Source organism: Lagopus muta, chromosome 10 (assembly GCF_023343835.1).
Source record: "Lagopus muta isolate bLagMut1 chromosome 10, bLagMut1 primary, whole genome shotgun sequence".
Lineage (NCBI taxonomy): Eukaryota > Metazoa > Chordata > Aves > Galliformes > Phasianidae > Lagopus > Lagopus muta.
Genome location: NC_064442.1, coordinates 17,843,447 through 17,862,901, shown reverse-complemented (window position 1 = coordinate 17,862,901; position 19,455 = coordinate 17,843,447). Strand labels below are relative to the sequence as shown.

The 19,455-nt window shown below is 53.9% G+C and overlaps 1 protein-coding gene across 5 annotated transcripts in view; it reads left to right on the top strand.

The window, feature by feature from the left end:
- SEMA7A (semaphorin 7A (John Milton Hagen blood group)) overlaps positions 1-16,610 on the top strand; it is a 32,788-nt gene extending 16,178 nt beyond the window's left edge. For 2 of the 5 annotated variants that reach the window (XM_048956033.1, XM_048956030.1), the window contains 13 exons: positions 6,470-6,603; positions 7,475-7,525; positions 7,719-7,814; positions 8,081-8,165; positions 8,692-8,802; positions 9,739-9,878; positions 10,216-10,394; positions 10,600-10,708; positions 11,406-11,604; positions 12,578-12,693; positions 13,267-13,418; positions 13,989-14,056; positions 14,740-16,610. In XM_048956033.1, coding sequence (XP_048811990.1) covers positions 7,767-7,814; positions 8,081-8,165; positions 8,692-8,802; positions 9,739-9,878; positions 10,216-10,394; positions 10,600-10,708; positions 11,406-11,604; positions 12,578-12,693; positions 13,267-13,418; positions 13,989-14,056; positions 14,740-15,209 — 1,677 coding nt within the window. In that variant the 5' untranslated portion in view covers positions 6,470-6,603; positions 7,475-7,525; positions 7,719-7,766 and the 3' untranslated portion in view covers positions 15,210-16,610. Of the gene's footprint in view, positions 1-436; positions 1,841-6,469; positions 6,604-7,474; positions 7,526-7,718; positions 7,815-8,080; positions 8,166-8,691; positions 8,803-9,738; positions 9,879-10,215; positions 10,395-10,599; positions 10,709-11,405; positions 11,605-12,577; positions 12,694-13,266; positions 13,419-13,988; positions 14,057-14,739 lie in introns of those variants that run through there. The other 3 variants (XM_048956034.1, XM_048956032.1, XM_048956031.1) reach the window with 3 other exon arrangements.
- The last annotated feature ends 2,845 nt before the right edge of the window (positions 16,611-19,455 follow it).

Here is a 19,455-nt window from a genome sequence, read left to right as displayed (position 1 = left end):
AGCCAATTCAGGGCTGTGGGGAGGAAAGCATCCCTGCTTGATGTCAGTCCTTGCCTCTTGCAGCCACCTCCTGGGGCACTGGGGATATCAGATTGGCTCGGAGCTACAGGCTGCAGAATTTGGGGAGGGGGGACCTGCAGAAGGGGCTGGGGCATGGTGATAATTCATTGGCACGCCTCCTTCCCGCTGCCTCAGCGTAAAGCTCTGCAGTGCCTGTCATACACTCATTTTGTGCTTAATTAATAGAAACCTGCCTTGCCTGGCTCCAGGCTTCCGAGGGCTGCGTGTTGCTGACAGGATCCTGGCGGAGGGCAGGAGCTTTGAATGCAAGGCTCGTTCCTTCTGGCTGCAGGTTAGGGGTCTCTTTCCTTTTGTTGCTTGCGGTTGTGGGCGGTTGGCCCGCTGCCTGCTCCCGTTTGGCAACTGCCAGGGATGGAGAGGCGGCTGTGGTGGTGTACAGAAAGGCTTTGGAGCAGGTGTGTCCCTGCCAGGCAGCTGCTTTACCAAATGAAAAGCGTTTTCTCTTGCTGCCCTTGCTCACCTCCGTGCTGAACGATGCTGCCGAGATGCCTACCAGAAATAGTGGGGGATTTGATGTCTTTAGCGCATCAGCCCATCACACTGGGTTGGTTACACTGTGCTCGAGCCTTTCCCCTGCTTAGCACAGCCCTTGGGGCAGTTACATGGGCTGAGAGCTTCTGCAGGAACAAAGCACTTTGTTTCCTGTGTGTTTTCTCTCCTCGGAGCCATGCATTTCACTCCTGATGGCATCAGTACCTCGAGGGCAGGCACCCGAGCATCCCATGATTGCAGGGTCCTTGGGGAGCAGCGGGGTGTGGTGGCAGCTGGAAATACTCATAGAATCGTGTTGTCACACAATAGCTTAGGTTGGATGGCACCTCCAAGACCGTTTGGTTCCAACTCCCCTCCCACAGGCTGGCTGTCCCCCAGCTCAGGCTGCCCAGAGCCCATCCGTGGCCTCGGGCACCTCCAGGAATGGGGCACCCACAGCTCTGGGCAGCATTGCCAGCACCTCACTGCTTTCTGAAGAAAGAATTTCTTCTTCACATCTGTCCTCTTTCAGTTTAGAGCTGTTCCCCCTTGTTCTGCTGCCGTCTGCTCCTGTAACAAGACGGTTTCCTCCTGCAGAGGAGAGGGAGGTGTTAAGGTACAAGAATGGGGCTTGCTGCTGCTTGGGGGCTGTCGGAAGCGGTTGGGGAAGGCTGTTAGCAGAGCTGAGTGCTGCTCATTTCCAAACTGCCTGGGGGGAGAGGCAGGATGAGAAATACCAAAGAGATGAAATCCACCACTATCTCACACCTAAAATAAGAAAGAGGAGTGAAACGCACCACGGGTAGATTTGAGTAACTGTGGGCTTCCCAGCTGCACATCTTTCCTCCATGCTTTCACACCTCTCTTGTGGGTGCAGCAGCTTCCTGCAATCACACCCAGACCCCTTTGCACGTCCCCTTGTTACTTTCCAACACGTTGCATGGTGCCCCTGCTGCTGGGCTCAGGGCTTTGCTTTGCAAAGTGTGATGGCCACAGATGGAGCACTAAGAAGCAGAGCAGCACGGTGTGAGCCCTTGCTCTCCCTTGTGCTGCTTTCTGGAACCAAACCACGATGTTTCCTACGGGATGAAAGGCATGGAAAGATGCTGTCAAGGCTTTTACACCCTCAGGGTGATGAGAAAGCACTTTGCCTCCACTGAGAAACCATTTTTATTATGCTCTCCTTTCCAGGCAGTCCAAGCACATGCCTGTTTTTGAGCTGGCTACAGCAGTGTGTTGTGGATGTAGCCCTTTGGCCCATACCTGGCAGTGCCTTTCTCCATTCCAGGTATGTGTCAGGTATGCAGGAGATGACCAGTGCCCTCAATGGAATTGGTCTGACCTGTTTTTCTGGCCCCTGCCCTTTGCACACTACTCTTAGGCTCCAGCTGTGAATACTATAAATGGTTTTGTCGTTGTGCTGGGAGGAGGAGGGGCTGGAGGAGGAATGGGAGCGGGGCTGCAACTGCACTGCGTGGTCCTGAGAGAGCATGGAGGGATTTAAAGAGCAGGAAACACATGTGGCAATGTCTGGTCCTGCTTCAGCAGAACGCATTTTTAGCCCATCAGCTGCCTGGTTTCCGCTGCTGCTTCCCTGTAGCTGTGGAGTATTTTGGGGGACGTGACAGGGAGTGCAGGCATCCTGAAAATGTATCTGGGCAGGGGAAGGCAGCAGCACAAACCCCTTTGCTATGCCTGGGAGGGAGGTGAGCTCTGAGGGTCTTCATCTTTCTGTTTTGCTTTCTTTGGGAGGTGACTGATGTTGGAGCATGGGTTGAGCTGAAGTGCTGCAGGGTTGAGCAACAGAGCAGCATTCCTAAGGACCCTTCAGCCTTGCCCAGGGCTGAGAAGTGGCTGCACGTAGCTCAGCAGGCTCAAGGAGTGCAGCTGCACCCCTTGGCAGCACCAGCTTTTGGGGAGCAGGAGAAGGCAGGTGTGAAGGAGGTGCTTCCCCATGTTACGTTGCCTTTTGGCCTCTCTCAGAACCCCCCCAGATGGAATCATATCATTTTCTGCAAAACTGGAAACCTCGAGCCTCGTAGTTCTCTAATCACACCATGGCAGGTCAGAACAAAACCTCATGTGTGGATCCTGGGTCATTTTGAGAAAAGTCAGTTCTATAAACTGGTTTATAGGGTTTTTGGTAGAAAAGTCCCAGGAAGCTGTCAGGCTGATCCTAAAGGGAGGGCTGCCTATCCAGCTCCTCTGTTTGTGATGACAGAAGCTGGTGTCCTTGTGTCACATCATGTGCAAAATCACAGGAGAAGGAAAATCTTATTGCTTAGTGGCTACCACTGCTGTCCATAGGCGTGCTGACTCCTTCCAGGCATCTCAACTTGGGAATTTATAGAGCCTTGCAAAATACAGCTTGGCTTCTTACAGCAGCACTGGAGAGGCAGGGTGGGGATCCAGGCTGGGGTTGGTCAGTTCCTTCTCCCTGGAACAGAGGAGATATGGAGTTTGGATGGAATCACATTCCATTCCTTTAAAGGAAAGCCATCGGTGCACCTGTGCTGCTCGTCATGCATCCTGTGTGCAGCATTGGGACTGATGTCAGTGAGGAGCTGGCTGCAATACTTCCCAAAGCAAGGTGTGAGCAGTGCCTGAGCTGCACCCGGAGTTGCTCAGCTCTGACTCACCATCATGCTGTGAAACAGGTAGAGGAGCTGGGGCTCCCCATGCTGCCAGCTGTGAGTCATGCCTGGCTTTTTCTTCTGTGTCAGAACTGAACCCGGGCTGTCTGATGGAGACGGTGACGTGCCGTGAGGTCACAGCGGGTTCAGTCTGCTCCAGAAGGAACAGCTAACACCTGACAGGCAGGGGAAGTGAGGTGTGCCTGGAAAAGGAAGGAACTGGAGTAGGATCCGTTAAGCGTGTGTGATTCCGGCTGCAGTGAGCGTTGTCACACCTACAGTCATGGTGCTTTCCCACCTCGCTGCGTAAGTGCCGTTCCCAAAGGGCAGAAGATCCCTATTGCTTTCTCTTTCCGTTTTGTTCAAGCTTTGTTTCGGTTCTTTATTCGAAAATGCCATCATCAGAGCAGGTTTGAACAATCCCTTCCATTTAAGGACAACTCCAGAGCTCAAGGAGTCAATGGTCTCAGATGTGGTCTGATTTGTAGGTGGTCCTGTGTGGAGCCAGGGGTTGGTCTGCATGATCCTTATGGGTCCCTTCCAACTCAGGATGTCCTGTGATTCTGCTAACACAGTCCTCTGAGCACCAATGAGTCCTAGACCCGTAAAGCCTTTCATGCTACCCATGCTCAGAGCTGTGCAAGCCAGCATCCCAGGATTTGTGCTGTGGGTACTGGTGGGTCTGATGGCCTTTCTTCATCACACAGCAGTGTGGTGGGGTGCAGCATAGCTGAGTCAGCCCCCGAGCTGGGAATAAAGCAGCCATGATGCAATTGCTTATAATGAGCCCACGCACCCACACTGCTTTCCTAGCTGGAGTGCTGCAAGCATCTGCTTGGAGATGAGGGCTGCAGGCTTGCTTCTTCCCATGCCCGCAACCCCAGCTTGAGCTCTTGGCTCCTGCATCCATAGGTCCTTTGGTTCTTCCTCAAAGCACAGCATGCCCACACTGTGCAGAGGGAGCTCAGCCTGCTTCACCCTGGTCAGCTTGAAGCAGAATTTGTTTAGGATGGGTTTCGTCTGGAGCATCTCCCTGGTCCTTTCCCTCCTCCTCCTCCATTACCTCACCCTTCATGCATCCCTATGAGATGCACTGGGCTCGCTCCTGCTCCCTCATTTTTTATTACTATTATTCTTCAATCTGCCTTGGCTTTCCTCCTCTTGCCGGCAAAGCACAAAGCTGCTCTTTCTCCTATTCATTCCTCCGGCCTCGGGTTAGCATTTCAATTGACAATCCTGCCATTGATTTGCGTGCTGATGGTTGGCTTTACATTAAATGCCAGCCGGAGAGATTTAACAGATTTAGCAGAGCTCTGGAAACTTGCCGGGTGGTTTTTCAAGCTCTAGGCTCACTTTGCATCATCCCCTTCTTTGGGGACGTGCTGTGGGCACCACACTTTACCCTTACCCTTTGGATGCCCTCAGTCTCATCATCCTCACTCTCAGAGCAAACCCCAAACCATGCATGGGACAGCAGGGCTGCTCCCTCTCCCCCCCTCCATCCCTCCCCATGAACCTGCTGGTTGCAAAGGAGATCAAACCCTAACAGTCTGAGGCAGAGCGTGGGCTGAATGCACCCAGCACCTGCTCATGGAAACTCCTTTCCAAAGCTCCCTTTTGCAGCCCAAATCAGTGCTCAAGCGTCTGGGCCGTGGCTCAGAGAGCTGTTTATTCCCAACTCGGTGATTCAGTGCAGCCCCTGGGGAGCAGTAGGATAAATAATGTGTTGGCGCCGACCAAATTATTGTTTTGGGCTCTTTTGTTTCCAGCTGGTTGAGGAGAAGCAAGTCCTTGCTAGGAAGTAGGTTGGCACAGTGCTCAGGGCTGACCAGAGAGAAACTGTTGTGGGGGAAAAAGAAAAAAAAAAAAGCCCTGAAAGCAAAACCAAAGGTATCGTGATTGTGGAGGCATGTGTGTGCAGAGGGCAAAGCGGGGGAGAAGATTGGGGAACAGCAAGTGTTCTTGTGGCTTAGCAGCAGTAGAAAAGTGCAAAGTGTGCTGAAGTACAGCCAGAGCAGCCTGCAGCCTGCTGGGGGTGGGTGTAGCTGGATGTGGAAGCCTTCCTGCTTGTGGGGTCCCGAGTGCTGGAGCCCCTCTGCCACCACCCCAGGTGTCAAAGAAGTGAGCTGGAGGGCAGTGTGCCTCCTGCTGGTCTCTGTGTCCCAGCCTACCCTACAGCTGGGAGCTGACCCCATTCCTCACCCCATGGAGGTGCGTGAGCAGCGTATGGCATCAGAGTGAAAAGCCTCGAATATTTGCCTCTGCAGAATCTTGGCAGGAGCCCCTGCGCCGTGTTCTCCAGGCAGGGAAAGCACTGCCTGAAGATTGTCCTCTGCCTGTCCTGCCAAGTGGCCTTATAAATAGAGAGGGACACGTGCCTCTGATTTATTGCCTGTCTGTGCAGGCTGCCAGCTCCTAAGGCAGACACAATCTTTGTCTGCATGCCTGGAGCAGCAGCTCTTGGTAGGAGAGGCCCTCCTCTTTGGAAAAGAGGAAAGAGAGCTGGAAAAGGAGCATCCCATCACACTGTGCAGAGGTCAGTCCTCATCTGCTGTTCCTCCCCGAGTTCACCTTCCTTTTGCATGACTGCTGCAGAGCACAGTGTGGGACAAGGGATGGATTCCAGCAGCGTGGGCTCTGGCACAGCTGCTCCGAGCTGCCAGGTGTGGCTGCAGCATCCTGGGGTGGTGCAGGGCTGCTGAGAAGGAGCAGAGAGCACTGGGGAGGCTGTGCACACAGCTCTGCTTGCTGCCCTGCACTGCTGCAGCCTCCCACACCTGAGCTGGCAGCGCAGAGGGAAGAAGGGGGTGAACTGGAAAGGCATGAAGGTGAAAGAGGAAGGAAAGAAAGGAAGGACAAGCAGTCCTTCCTCTCAGCTGGGCCCAGGAAGCTTCCCATTTGCTGTAACTGGTTGTGACACCACGGCCCCACGTCTTGCAGCTCACTTTCTGGTTGCCCTGGGGACGTGCAGCCCTGAGCATTGCAGCTTTACATGCTTCCCCCTCTGACATCTAGGCTTTGGCCTGGGGGCTGCCTTTGGCTTCTGATGGTGGCTCTGAACCCCATCCGTCCCACCTTCTGTCCTTGGGGCCAGGACAAGAGCACAGCTATGAGCCTGGGAGCTGCCTTCCCTCACTGCCTGGCACCATCCCATACAACCCTGTGTCCTTGCTTTTCTCATCGCTCATGCCAAGGACGCAGAAGGGAGTCAATCAGCCTGAACTGGCTGCAGCTGCTCTGCAGTGGGCTGTGCTTTCCCTAATGAATGTCTTTGCTGTTCCTAGGTGAGAGGGAGTATACATTTCCCAGGAATGAGAAGTACCCGGTGTTCTATCATGAAACAAACAGCTCAAGCATCTACGTCGGGGGAGAGGGAATCCTTTACTACTATAACTTTGCAACCTCTGAGACCTACCCGGTAAGGATGCTCTGCTCACTACTTTGAGCCCACGGCTACATTAGGAAGCATTCGGTGTCTGTCTCGCAGCCCAGGTGTTAGATAGCTGACTCAGTACCTTTGCCACCAACAAAATCAGGACTGAGAATGTCCATTCTATGCCCACAGCTTCTGAATGGTTGGTACCTGCAGCAAAGGGGAGAGTTTTGCACTCACTGCAGGTGGGTTCTTCCCAAGCTGTGATCTTGTTGAGGTCTCTATTGCGCCAGGGCTAGGATTGCTCAGGTGGGGGATGTGTTCTGTAGCATGGAAAGGGCAGCTTAGAGTCAGGTTACTGCGGAGGAGCTGTGTTCCCATCCCCTTCTATCATCACTGACTTGTTTCAAAAACAGCAAGCTCTGAATCAGCTGGGCACCGAGTTAAAACAACAGGAAAACCCTGGGGTGGTTAGCTTCCACATGACCCACGCTTGTCCTTCTCAAACAAGCCAGTCCCTATGTTTATTCCCAGAAACAGCCCTTGTTCTCAAGGAGCAGCAGGGTTCGTGTGTCCCAGTCCTTGGACATCCACTGCTGAACACTCACTCCTTGCAACAACAGCCCTTCTCTCAAAATCCTTCAGGGAACAACCCAGGCTGTGCTCGCTGCTTCGGCCCTGCATCCCCACTTCTGCACATCACCCCCAAGGGCTGAGAGACCCAGTCCTGCCACCTCAGTGTCTCCCAAGGGCTTTCAGATGGGGAAGAGGGCTGAGCTGCTGTGTTGATGACCTTCCAACTGATGTGCTCTTTTGCTAAGAGAACAACTGAGTACGTGGTACACGAAACTGGGTCCTTGTTAACTGTCTTTGAGAGGGCAGTGATTAAAGCCTCTCTCTTTCTCTCTTACACCAGGTAGAGTTCCCTGTGGAAAATGGAGCACAGTGTTTGAAGCCTGGGAGCCCGGTAGGTCCTATTTCTGGAGGAACAGAATATGTGGGTTGGAGGACTCGGGCTGGAGGACTGCTCCTCTGGTTTTAACACCTATGGGAAAGCTGGGGAGCTGTATAGCAGAGTGCTGGTAGTGCTGTAGACGTGGAGCTACAGGGCTGTGGTCTGCCAATTGCAGCTGCTCACGATCCTCTCCTTTCTCTTGCAGGAGGACAATAAAAACTTCATCACCTTAATAGCAAAGCATGGAAGTGAGATGTTAGTGTGTGGGACTGGCGCTTGCAATCCCACCTGCTGGCACTTGGTAAGCTGGAGTTCCTCTGTTCTGCTTTGCCTGGTGTCTTTTCCAGTGGACAGCCAGGCACTGTGGGGGATGCTGCACAGATTGGGAGTGGGCCTAAAGCCAAAACAGAGCTCAGGGGTCCTTGATGCCCACGTAACAACTTGAATCACAGACTGAGGGGTGTGAAGGGAGCCTCTGTGCTCACCTGCTCAGGGGGGACGTGGGCACCTGCATCCCCTGCCCTGAACTGATTGCATTTCTCAGGGGCCATTTCTCTCCTTCCCCAGACAGAAAAGGAGAAGGACTCTCCTCAGGATGGCAGAGGTCTTGCTCCTTTCACTCCTGATACAAATTCCCTCGTCATCGTTGACTGTAAGTCTGGCTGCTCACATGTTTTGGGTTGCAGTGCCGTGCAGGAAGCCTAGGTTGTCCAAGGGCTGTGCTTTTCTGCTCTGGCTGGTGATCTTGGTTTTGCCTCATGTTGATGCTTGTCCTTCTAGGGCAGAGTATGGCAAGAGGTTGTTAGTTCTTGTCCTAGGGAGAGGGTTGAATCTCTGTGCAGGGCAAGGTAGGGTGCATGAGAATGGTGTCATTCTGCAGGATCTGCACTGCTGTGGACCTGGTAGAGGGGGAGATGAGGTTCCCTTCCAGAGTCAGAACAGAAATTATCCCTGCTGCTCTGTAGGAAAAAGGCTTGAGAGTGTTCCCTGGGAGTCCTGCCATGCCCATGCAATCCTAGGCAGGGAGGTCTGGGTTTTTTGACTTGTATCCACCATTTGTGAGTCCCCTTCACCTGACCATGTGTCCAGATACTTCTTGGTTCTTGCTTTTGTGCTCACAAATCCTTTTGCCCCCCTCTTGAAACACCTCATTGCAAAAGAGCCTTCCTCTCCCACAGATCCTAACATCTACTCTACCATCAAGAAAAGCCAGCAGAATGGCAAGATCCCCCGCTTCCGACGAGTGAAAGGGGATGGAGAACTCTACACAAGTGACACAGTGATGCAAAGTGAGTACAGGAGCATGGGACCAGTTGCTTTGCCCCAGCAAGCAGCTTCATCTGGATCTGTCCCCCATGGTGTGGCAGGGAGGGACCCAGCAGCTCTCTGCAGCTCTCTTGCTGCCAGCTGGGGGGAATTTCACCTCCTCGCTTCTGCACCAAGACAACTGGCATGAGTTCCTCTTGCTCAGGGTGAGGAAGGAGAGGATGGGGAAATGGAGAGAAGTGGACAGCAAGTCCCATGTCAGATGCTTGTTGTGTAAAGGTGCCCATCAGCTGCCGAGTGGTGGTGGAAACAGGAAGAACAGCTTCCATTCTGGGCAATGACTCTTTCCAAATCCCCAGCCTGGGTCATGACCCAGCAGCAAGAAGCTGTTGGGCTGCTAATGGGCTTCTCAATTTCTGCAACCTTACTGCACTGTCTTCTCCTAAGCCTTTTTTTATCAAAGACAAAAATCCAAATGACACCAAGGCCTAGCAAGACAGCGGGGAAAAAGCCTTGCAGACCCAGAGCAGTGGGGTTGATCCCATGATGACACAGAATTCCCTGCCACAGGGCCACCATCTAACGATGCCCAGAGGGACCATAGTGCTGCTGGGGATGCCCTTTGTGGCAGCAGTGTATTAATAGGAACAACATTACTGGGTTTTCCACACTGAACACAGTGAGGCAGCTTGCTGCACTGAGGGAACCTTTCTGTACAAAGCCAAGGCTTCACTGGGCTCTGGGGATTTGCCCCAAAGGTAACAAGTGCATGGAGGAGAGAGAGGAAAGGGAACATGTGGGAACATGGTGCATGAAAAATAGTCTGTAGTGTGCTGTGACTGATCAGGTACAGAGAAAAGGCTTGGACCTGTCCTTTGCCCTGACCCACCAGTGGGCTTGTGATTCTGAAGGGTGCTTGTTCAGGCCAAAGTTTTCTGACTGCTTGCTTCCCCTTCCAGACCCTCAGTTTGTCAAAGCCACCACGTTAAGGCATGAAGATCCTTACCAGGACAAGATTTACTACTTCTTCCGTGAAGACAATCCAGATAAGAGTCCTGAGGCACCCAGAAACATCTCCCGAGTGGCCCAGCTGTGTAAGGTACCATGGGAACAGGGTATGGTGGGGAGGCAGCAGTGTCACAGAGGTGACAGATGGCCATACCAGCTCATCTAGTATTGTCAGCACACGAGTTGGCCCCTCTGGCTCCCTCTAGCCATGTCTTTTGGCCTTCCTGTCCTTGGGCTCCCATCTTGCTTGTAGGGACAAGCAACACTGCCCTGTCTTGCTGGGATGTTAGAGATCAACAAGCATTGCAGTGACTAGCAGCAAATATCTCTCCGGAGCATCCCTCAGTTATCCTCCTAAGATGCCATACAGAGGGGACTTTGTGTTGTTCTCTACCAAGCCCTGACTCCCTGCTTTCTTTCCCCTCCAGGAAGACAAAGGTGGAACCAGTTCCCTCTCTGCTTCCAAGTGGACCACCTTCCTGAAGGCCAGCTTGATTTGTGTCGACCCGGCCACCAAGGGCAACTTCAACTGGCTGCAGGATGTCTTCTTTGTCCCTGCAAGTGACTGGAGGGACTCCAAAGTCTACGGGCTCTTCACAAACACCTGGTAAGGGTCTTTGCAAAATAGGGGATGCCTGTCCCATGGGCCCTTGTCCTTTCCTTCAGCCCTTTGTTCTCTCTGGCAGGAACATGGGTGGAAAACAGCCAGAATGGACATGGGCAGCAAAGGTGCGACACGCAGCTGTGCCCCAGCCGTGCCCCAGCCAAAGGCCACTGTATCCCTGACCCTCTCTTTGTCTTGTTTCCCACAGGGGAAGCTCTGCTGTTTGTGTCTATTCTTTTGGGGACATTGACAACGTGTTTCGGACATCCAAACTCAAAGGCTATAATGGTCCCAACCCAGAGATCAAGCCTGGGCAGGTGAGTAAACGATGAAAGACACCCAGGTTAAGCAGAGAGACCTCCTAAGCTCCCTGCTCTGCTGCTGTTAGAGGAGCTGGGGCAGTTGAGGGTCCCAACCAGCCAGCTGAGAGCTGGGTGCTGTTCTCAGACTGGCTGTGGCCACCGTGGGAAGGATCTGAGCTTTGTTACTGGAAACATGAGGAGGCTGGTCAAGGTCCAACACTTTCATGAAAATTAAAGGGGAGTGAGGCTCTTATGTACTTGGCAAACAGGTCTGAGCCCTTATTTGAAGTTGGAGGACAAAGCCTCACATTGTGTTTGCTAACACAGAATTTTTGTCAGCAGAAATCTCTAGCCTAACCCTACAGTTCATGGTGCTCAACTGACCTGGCAGCAAACAACTGCACAGGGAGAGGCTGTTCAAGGCCGGTGGGGGATGGCAGGGTCTGAATTTGCTAAACTGAAACTTATGCAATAGGAGAAAGGCTGTTGGGTTGCCAGGTGTGCAGATAAGGTGTTTGCTGCATGTTTTCCAACCTGCTCTCTGATCCTGTGTAGCTGCAGAGCAGCCTGCAGGCTCTTTGCCATGGCAGGAGGCCCTGGGCATTCTCCTCTAGGCTCAGCTGTGCCATGTCATTGATTTCCTGCCCTCAAGTGTCACCCCCACGTATCTGCCTTCCTCTGACGCAGTGCCTTTTGTTCCCTCCCGGTGCAGTGTGTTCCCTTTGGACAGCACACCCCAAGTGAGACCTTCAAGATAGCTGACAGCCACCCAGAGGTAGAGAACCGAGTGGAGCCCCTCGCGCCCACCAGGAGCCCCTTATTTCACAACAAGCACCGCTACCAGAAGATTGGGGTGCATGAGGTCTCTGCAAGTGATGGACACCAATACACCGTGCTTTATCTGGCAACAGGTACCAGGAACCCTGGCACAGTGCTCTCTTTCCTGCCTTGCTGCCCAGGCTCACACCCTAGAGCTGTGCTCATCCTTTTTGTTTTTGCATTTGTGTTGTATTGGAGCTTGTTTACTGACATGAAAAAATACAGACAAGTCTTGGTGGCCTGGGTTGGAGGCAGTGGATGCTCTTATTGTTCTTATCTTGCTAAAAGCTTTTGCTAAATGCAGCTAATGCCTTCCAAATTCTGCAAGGCAGCTTGCTTCGTGCTGCAGGGCTTGGCAAGGCTTCCCACCTGTGCTGTGGTGGGCATGGAGACACCTGGAGTGAGATGAGGGGTGATCCTGTTCCCTGCCTGATGCCTATGGGAGGTCCTGCCTCACCTCCCCTGGCTGCACTGAGTAAGGGAGCAGCTACCTGGGATAGGGAAACGAGACAATTACATGAGAGTAACTGGTGAGACTGCTGATGCACATTCAATCAGGAGGAGAATTGCCACATCTCTGCCAAATTGCTCGTTCTCTTGTGTTACCAATTTCTGAAGTCATTTAATGGAGGAGGGAGTTTGCTTAAAAAGCCAGAAAGGTGAAAGTCCACGTTTCAGCCCCAGGCACTGGGGAAAAGGCACTGCAGAACAATGGCGAGTTGGAGAGCTGTTGGTTTTTATTGCAGCTGAACAAAGGGGGCTTGGCCAGGCCTCCAGGGGAAACCAGTTCCTCATAGCTCTTGGCTGGGAGGGTGACAAAGCTCTGCTCTGGGTAGCACTATTGTTTAGAGGGTGATTTCCTAAGAAAATAATTCTGAGAAAGGTTCCAGGCTCCCCCTGGGTGGCTGGTTTCAGGGACACAGTCATATCTGGCTCTGCAGAGTGGGTATTGTGTGCTGCAACAAGGGCTGAGCTCCCAGAGCTGCTTCTCTGTCCGGTTTCCCCACTCCTGGCTTTAGTCCCTTTGCTTTGCCTTCATCAGGGCTCTCCTGTCTTGTTTTCCAGACAGGGGATCCATCCACAAGGTAGTAGAGCTGCCAGGGGGAGTGCATAACATCATGGAGCTCCAGGTCTTCTCAAAGAAGGACCCGATCCAGTCCATGATCCTGGACCACGAGAGGGTAGGTCCATAGAAAAGAAACCAGTGGCTGGGGCTGTGGTTATAAAAGCAAGCAGGAAGCAGGGATAGGCAGTTTCATACCAGCTCCTAGATATGGAAACAGCCTCTGGATGGGTTTGAGGGGAGGGTCCTCGCAGCTGGGCTGATGCCCCCAGTGCTGGATCACTGTGCAGAGCAGTGGGCAAAGAGATCTCTCCTGGAGGAGAGGGAAGAGCGAGGCTGTTTGCTGCCTGGGTCAAATCCCAGCACAGAGTTCTGCTTCCCCTGCAGATTCCCTCTCCTTTTCTGGCCTTGCTGGCAGATGAGCTGTCAGACAATGCTGGTGCTCCATCCCGGAGGTGAAAACATTGCTGGCACTGATGGAGCAAATTTATTTATACCTAAGGTGGGGGAAAATAAGAGAGCAAGCGACGTATGACTGCATTGCCTGGAGAGCTACCAGCCCTGCTGGTGGGATCCAACCCGGCATCACAGTGACTAAAGCTGTAGGAACATTCGCAGAAGCGCGAGACGTTCGCGGGGCGGCACTGGGACGGGTGCTGGGAGGATCAGCCCCTCTGCTTCCCTCCCACAGGCGATGCTGTACGTGGGCTCGAGCAGGAGAGTGGTGGAGGTGCCCATGGACATGTGTGGGGTGTACCGTAACAACTGTGAGAGCTGCCTGCTGGCCAGGGACCCCTACTGTGGGTGGGCCGATGGGCGCTGCCAGTCCATCTATCACAACCGGTACGTGGCACGGGCAGCTCGCTGCTATCCCCATCAAATTTGGCTGGATGTGTTAGCTTGGGAAATGCCCACATCTTCGCTGTACCCTTTCCTGGCCGCTTGGTTTTGTGAGCATCTTGCCATCAGAGGCAGATCTCACTGTGGCCAGGCAGTGCTCGATGCTGTTCTGCTGCCCTGCGCCTCTGCAGGGCTCTCCTGCAGCACCTCTGCTGTGGTAGAGGGAGAAATCAATGGGTTTCATACATCCTGAGCACCAGATCCCCTTTTCCCCTTAGAAGCGTGCGTAGCTTCATCACAAATATGGTCCGTTATGCTTGCCCTCAGTAAAAATCAAGGTCTACCAATCATGGTGCTGTTTAAAGTGGTTGATTATGGTGAGCTGCTGTGTCTCACATTTGTCACCCACCAACCCCTTAAGTGTCTGGGGGGCGTTTTTCCCCACCCTGCTGGTAGTGGGTGTTTAAACGTTCTGATCCAGCACAATCTCTATGGGAATAAACTCCTTTCTTAGCTCCAGAGTGCTGCTGCTGTGTTGGTAGTGCCTTGCTAATGCTTGTTTCCACCTGGCAGGGAGGTGCGTCAGAACCTGAACCTGGAGCCGTGGCAAGGAAAGTGCCAGAAGGGTGAAGTTAAGGAAGGTATGTGAAGGGTTTGAAGCAGGGGGGCTGATTCTCAAGTGTTAGCACAGGCTGGGAGAGCTGTTGCTACTCAGTTCTGGGGAACTCATTATGACTGTGCTGTGGCTGAGACACCACACGTATCGGCTCGGAGTCAACGGCTACGCAGTGTGTTTGCTGAGTAAATAAAGGCATGAGCTGAATGTTTGTCAGGCCTTTTGGTATGCAGTACCACGATCGATTCTCATGGCACGCTGCTGCTTCTATAGCCACAGATGTCCCTTAGGTAGGGATGATCTGAGTGACCCAGCCCAGCCTGCGCTGCGCAAAGCCAACAGCCATTAGGAAATATCTTGCCTCCTACCCCCAGACACGCAGTCTGGCTGGCTGCTGTGCAAACATAACTCAACTCACCGATAGGCCTTCGTGCCAAGGAGCTGTCAGCACATCTGGAAACCTCTCCAGTGCTGTAAACAGTCTTCCTTGGCCTCATTTCCCCTCTGTGCTGAACCTGGCGCTGTGGTAGGATGAGGTCTTCTGAGCTGGCTGAGGGGGGTTCAAACTGTTTTGCTGGCCATCCAGGCAGGAGAAGTCCTATGGACATCACCAGGTGTGGTTCGTGCCCTGCCGTTGTCATTAAGTGCAATGTGTCCCCGTGCAATGTGTCCCCATCAACCCACCCGTTCTTCCCTGTGGGTCTGCAGGGCAGTGTGTGCCTCCTGGGGATTCCTGTCTCATGCCACCCTTCCCAACCTCTTCCAGCAGACAGCTACCAGAACGTCACCGTCGTCCCCGTCGTCCCTTTCTCTCGCTACTACCTCAACTGTCCCGTCGAGTCCCACTATGCCACCTACAACTGGTACCACAACGACACCCTCATCAAGACCTGCAACAACACCCACCCGCAGCCGGACTGCTTCTACTTCATCCAGAACGTGAGCCACACTCACTACGGCCACTACATCTGCGTCTCGGAGGAGGACGGCTTCAGGCAGGCTCTGGTGAAGGAGCACCTGGTGAACCAGCTCAGGTTCATGTCGCAGAAGGGTCAGGCCACCGTGACTTTGGCATCCTGGCTGCAGCTGCTGCTCATGGTGCTGTTGGTGGAGCTCTTCCACTGAGCACGACACGGCCGCCTTCCCAACTGCTGCCACTCTTCCTGCACTTAACGTGAGGCCAGACCCTTGCTCTCAGTCACTCCTTGGGCACTAACCTTTGACTGTCCCCAGCGGTGTCCCGGCTCTGTGGGCAGCAACTCTTCCATCTTCGGAGTCGATGTGAGGAAGAGGCAGCTACAGGGCCGGATGGAGCAGGGTTTGGGGCCAGGAGCGTCCTGTCTCAAGGGGAACGTTCACTGTACCCACAGGACTGCAGCCTGCCCCCAGGCACGCGCTGGTAGCTCCATACTGGTGGTCCTGAGCACGCACCAGGTGCAGACTTTGTTCAGGGGACTATGCAGATGTGCATGCACTGATCCTCAGGGCGCAACGGCTCCTCTCTTTGGGAACGTGCATGTGATGAAGAGGAGGAGCCAGCCCTTGGCCTTTCGAACTGGTTGGCCTGCGCTTCTCTCCAGGGTGTTAGTGGCTAACAACAAGCCCAAGGGGCGAGCAGCTGGGATCTTCCCAGTGTCACTCGTGGGTCCCGTTCTGCTCTGGAAGGGTTTTGTTGGTTGTTCAGAGGGCTGTGATGTGGGAGAGCGAGCGGGAGCTGGCACTGACAAACTGCAGGGAAGGGCAGGCTCAAAGTTAGCGTTTTGCATGGATAAGACTTGGAGGATGACTTAGCTATAGATTCGGGGTGTGGGGGAGGACAGACCAAAGGGCCCTAAGATTTCCTAGAGACTGGAAGGAGAGGTGGAAGCCCCCAGGAGGCCCTGGGGAGACGTTAAACGCACAAATCCGTGCAGGCAGCTAGGGGCATCGCTCTGCGGACAGCCCTGCTCCCAGTGCCCCTTTCCCCTTGGGGAGGGACTGGGCTTCCTCAGGGAAAGAGGAGCCAGGCTGTGGGGCTCAGGGCTTCGCAGCCACTTCCACCCCTGGGTGCTGCATGATGAGACAGGGGAGGGCCAGCACCCCCCGCCCTGAGCTCTGAGGCCTCCAAGCAAGATTAAACTGTGAAATATGGGATATTGTCCCTGTGCCTGTGCGCAGAGGGTGATCCCACACCTTGTCCGAGCCTTCCCCTGCCCTATGGACTGCTGGAACTCCCCCAGCCTGGTGGGCAGAGTGCTGGGCAGGCTGTGCCGCCAGCTGAGCCTTGTGGTCTTTGGGCAAAGCAGGGGGGGGTGTAGGCAGAGCAGAGCTTCCTACAGCACTACGTTCCCACACAACCCCCAGAGCCTAGCATAGAGCTTCTTACATCTCTTCTCAAAGCACTTTAACTTTGTCAACTAACAAATGACCTATTTATTATCAACGAGCAATTGCTGTACTTGTCTAATTTTCTAGCGTGGTAGAAAGGCGGGCTCAGAGTAGAGAAAGGAGGGAAAGAAAACAGCTACCAAAAAACAAAACCCCTTTCCAAGCTGTGACCAAAGTGAGAAGGTGATCATTGAAATAAAGAGTGGACGAGAGCACGTGGGCACCATGCTTCTTACTGGGCACCAGGGCTGCTGGGCTCCCCCTCAAGGCTGCACGCCGTCCCCATCCCCAGCTCCTCATTTCCCATTGACCCTTTGTGCTCTGTTCTGGCCTTTCCCCCATCCCCATCACTCAAAACGTCGCCGTCTCAGACCCTTCGTGTCCCATCTTTAACAGCTTCGTGTGTCTTGGGCAGTCATGCTTGTATGGGGAAACCAGAGCAGGATGTGGGCTGTGGGTTCTGGGCTCCCCACGTGGGCTGTGCTGGTAAAAATAAAGCTGCCAGGTGCCCGTGGGTGCTGCTGTGGCTGGAATCTGCCTGCCTTGACGTCAGGAGTGGCTTTTCCCAATGGAATGTCATCACAGGACCCTTTTGCTGGAGCTTCATCACGTTTGGGATCGTGGCTTCGTCGTAGAGCTTTGTTTTGAGGGCTTTTTCACCCCTGGGTTCCTTCCTGCAGGTAGGGCTGGGAAATATTTGGGAGTTATCACTGCTCGGGTGACAGCTCGCTATGGAAGCCCTATTTCTTCATCTTCTCTCACTCTGGGGCTTGGCAGCAGACGTCCCGGCAGCACCATATGTGACGGCAGCACCCTGATGCAGGGAAGGAGAAGCGAGCCTGTGCTAAAAGGAGAAGTGTGAAGGCAGAAAGGAGGAGGGGGACGGCCAAGAGAAACGGGAATGCGGAGCTGCAGTGCTGCCCTTGAAGTTTCATGAGCCCTTCTGTGTGCTCACGGAGCAAAAGGGACAGAAGAGGGGGGAAAAAAACCAACGCTAAATTTCCTAAAAATGGAAAAAAAAAGCGTTGGGTTTTTTCCTTCCTAGCTGCTCTTCCCCCCCCCCCCCAACCACTCTGTGTTCTACGAGCAGAAAGCTTGCTGAGAAAGAGCTTGGGGAGAGCGGCCCTGGGGGCTGCGCAGGGAAAATGTGGTGATGGAAAGAGTGAAACCCAGCGCTCAGCACCTCACCCTGAGGGCAGCACATTGTTCCCCTTGGGTTATTTTCGGGGTGGTTTATTTGAACGGGGGCATGTTTGCAGGAAGGCTGGGGGCTGTGAGTCGCTGCTGGCTTCCTGCTGTGCTACCAAAGGGCAGACAGATGTAATGAGAAATGCTGCCGGTCCGGGACAAAAGCTTTGTGGGGTTTTGTTGCAGCTTTTTGTAGGGCTGCAGGATGGAGCTGGCGCCTGCTGCAGGCATCGTCTGTGCTGTGACCTTGGGTGCAGTCTTGTGGCTGCTCTGCACGCAGGGCTCAGGGCTCGCTGCACACAATAGGCCCAGGAAATCCTGCAGAGGTGAGGTTCCGTGAGAAACCCTGCAACCCTGGGCTCTGACTGCACGCCCTGTGTGTGACATGCACAGAACCTGAGGGGTGGTCTGCGTGCCTTTGGGTCTCTGGCATGCCACCTGCACCCACAGCATCCCTGTGGGTGCCATCCTCACCAACAGCGTTCCACTGGGTACCAGGGATACCACCTGTACCTAGAGCATCCCTTTGGGTTCAGGGTTGCCAACCTACACCCTAGCATCCCTTTGGGTACCAGCTGCAGCCACAGCATCCCTTTGGGCACCATTCTCACCAACAGCATCCCATTGGGTACCAGGGATACCACCTGCACCTACGTCATCCCCTTGTGTGCCAGGGATGCCACCTGCTCCCACAGCATCCCTTTGGGTACCGTCTTCACCAACAGCATCTGTTTGTGTACCACCTGTACCTACAACATCCTTTGGGGTACCAGGGATGCTACCCACACCCTTAGCATCCCCTTGGGTACCACCTGCACCCAGAGCATCCCTTTGGGCAACACCTGTACCTACAGCATCCCTTTGGTAACCAGATGCTCTCTGTATCCACAGCATCCTTTTGGGTACCACCTGCACCCACAGCATCCCATTGGGTACTGGGGATGCCACCTGCACCCACAGCATTTTTTTGGGTACCTGACTCTCCCTGCATCCTTAGCATCCTTTTGGGTACTGCCTGCACCCACAGCAACCCTTGGGGTACCAGTTGCTCTCTGTACTCACAACATCATTTTGGATACCAGGGCTGCCACCTGCAGCCTCAGCATCCCTTTGGGATGTTGTACCCACAGCATCACTTTGAGTACCATCTTCACCAACAGCATCCCTCTGGGTACCAGAGAAACAACTTGTGCCTACAAGAAGCAAAAAGCCCATCAGAAAATGCTGTTCCCCCGACTTCAGGTCAGAGTATAAGTTGTAGTTTTGGTGTAGGGCAGCAGTTTGACCTCTCCTGTGATAAATCACTGCGCTCCCAGCACCGGATGCTCCAGATCCCTGGGAGACGATGGGGGTTTTCCACACATCTGGCTTCTGTGGGCTGTGTGGAGGCGAGGCTTTCACCCCCAGATTGGGTATTTCCCAGCATCTCCCACTGTGTACAGTGTGATTTTGGGGGGGGGGAAGTGCGATGGGGTGGTCCTTAGTCATCCTGCTCATAGGGGTGCAGAGTGAAGAAAGCCCCATGGGTGGAAAGTGACAGTGAAATGCCCACGTCGGGATGGAAGCATCCTACATAAGTGTCATGGGGAAGAGCCCCTTTGCCATGGGGGGTCCCACTTGTCACCATCAATACCACAGGAAAACACGATCACAGCCCTGCCTCCCTTAGGGGAAGCCCCATTTCCAGCCCCCTCTTTTTTCACAAAGACCCCAAACCACTGCGTTTCCCGCACCCAGGTGCCATACGCAATAGGAACCGATGGTCCAAACGTCCCCAAAGGGGCATTTTTTGGAGGGTCCGCTTGGAGGACCTGACGACGCGTGTCGGGGGGGGACAGGTGGCGCTGTTGGTGGCAGTGGATGGGCCAG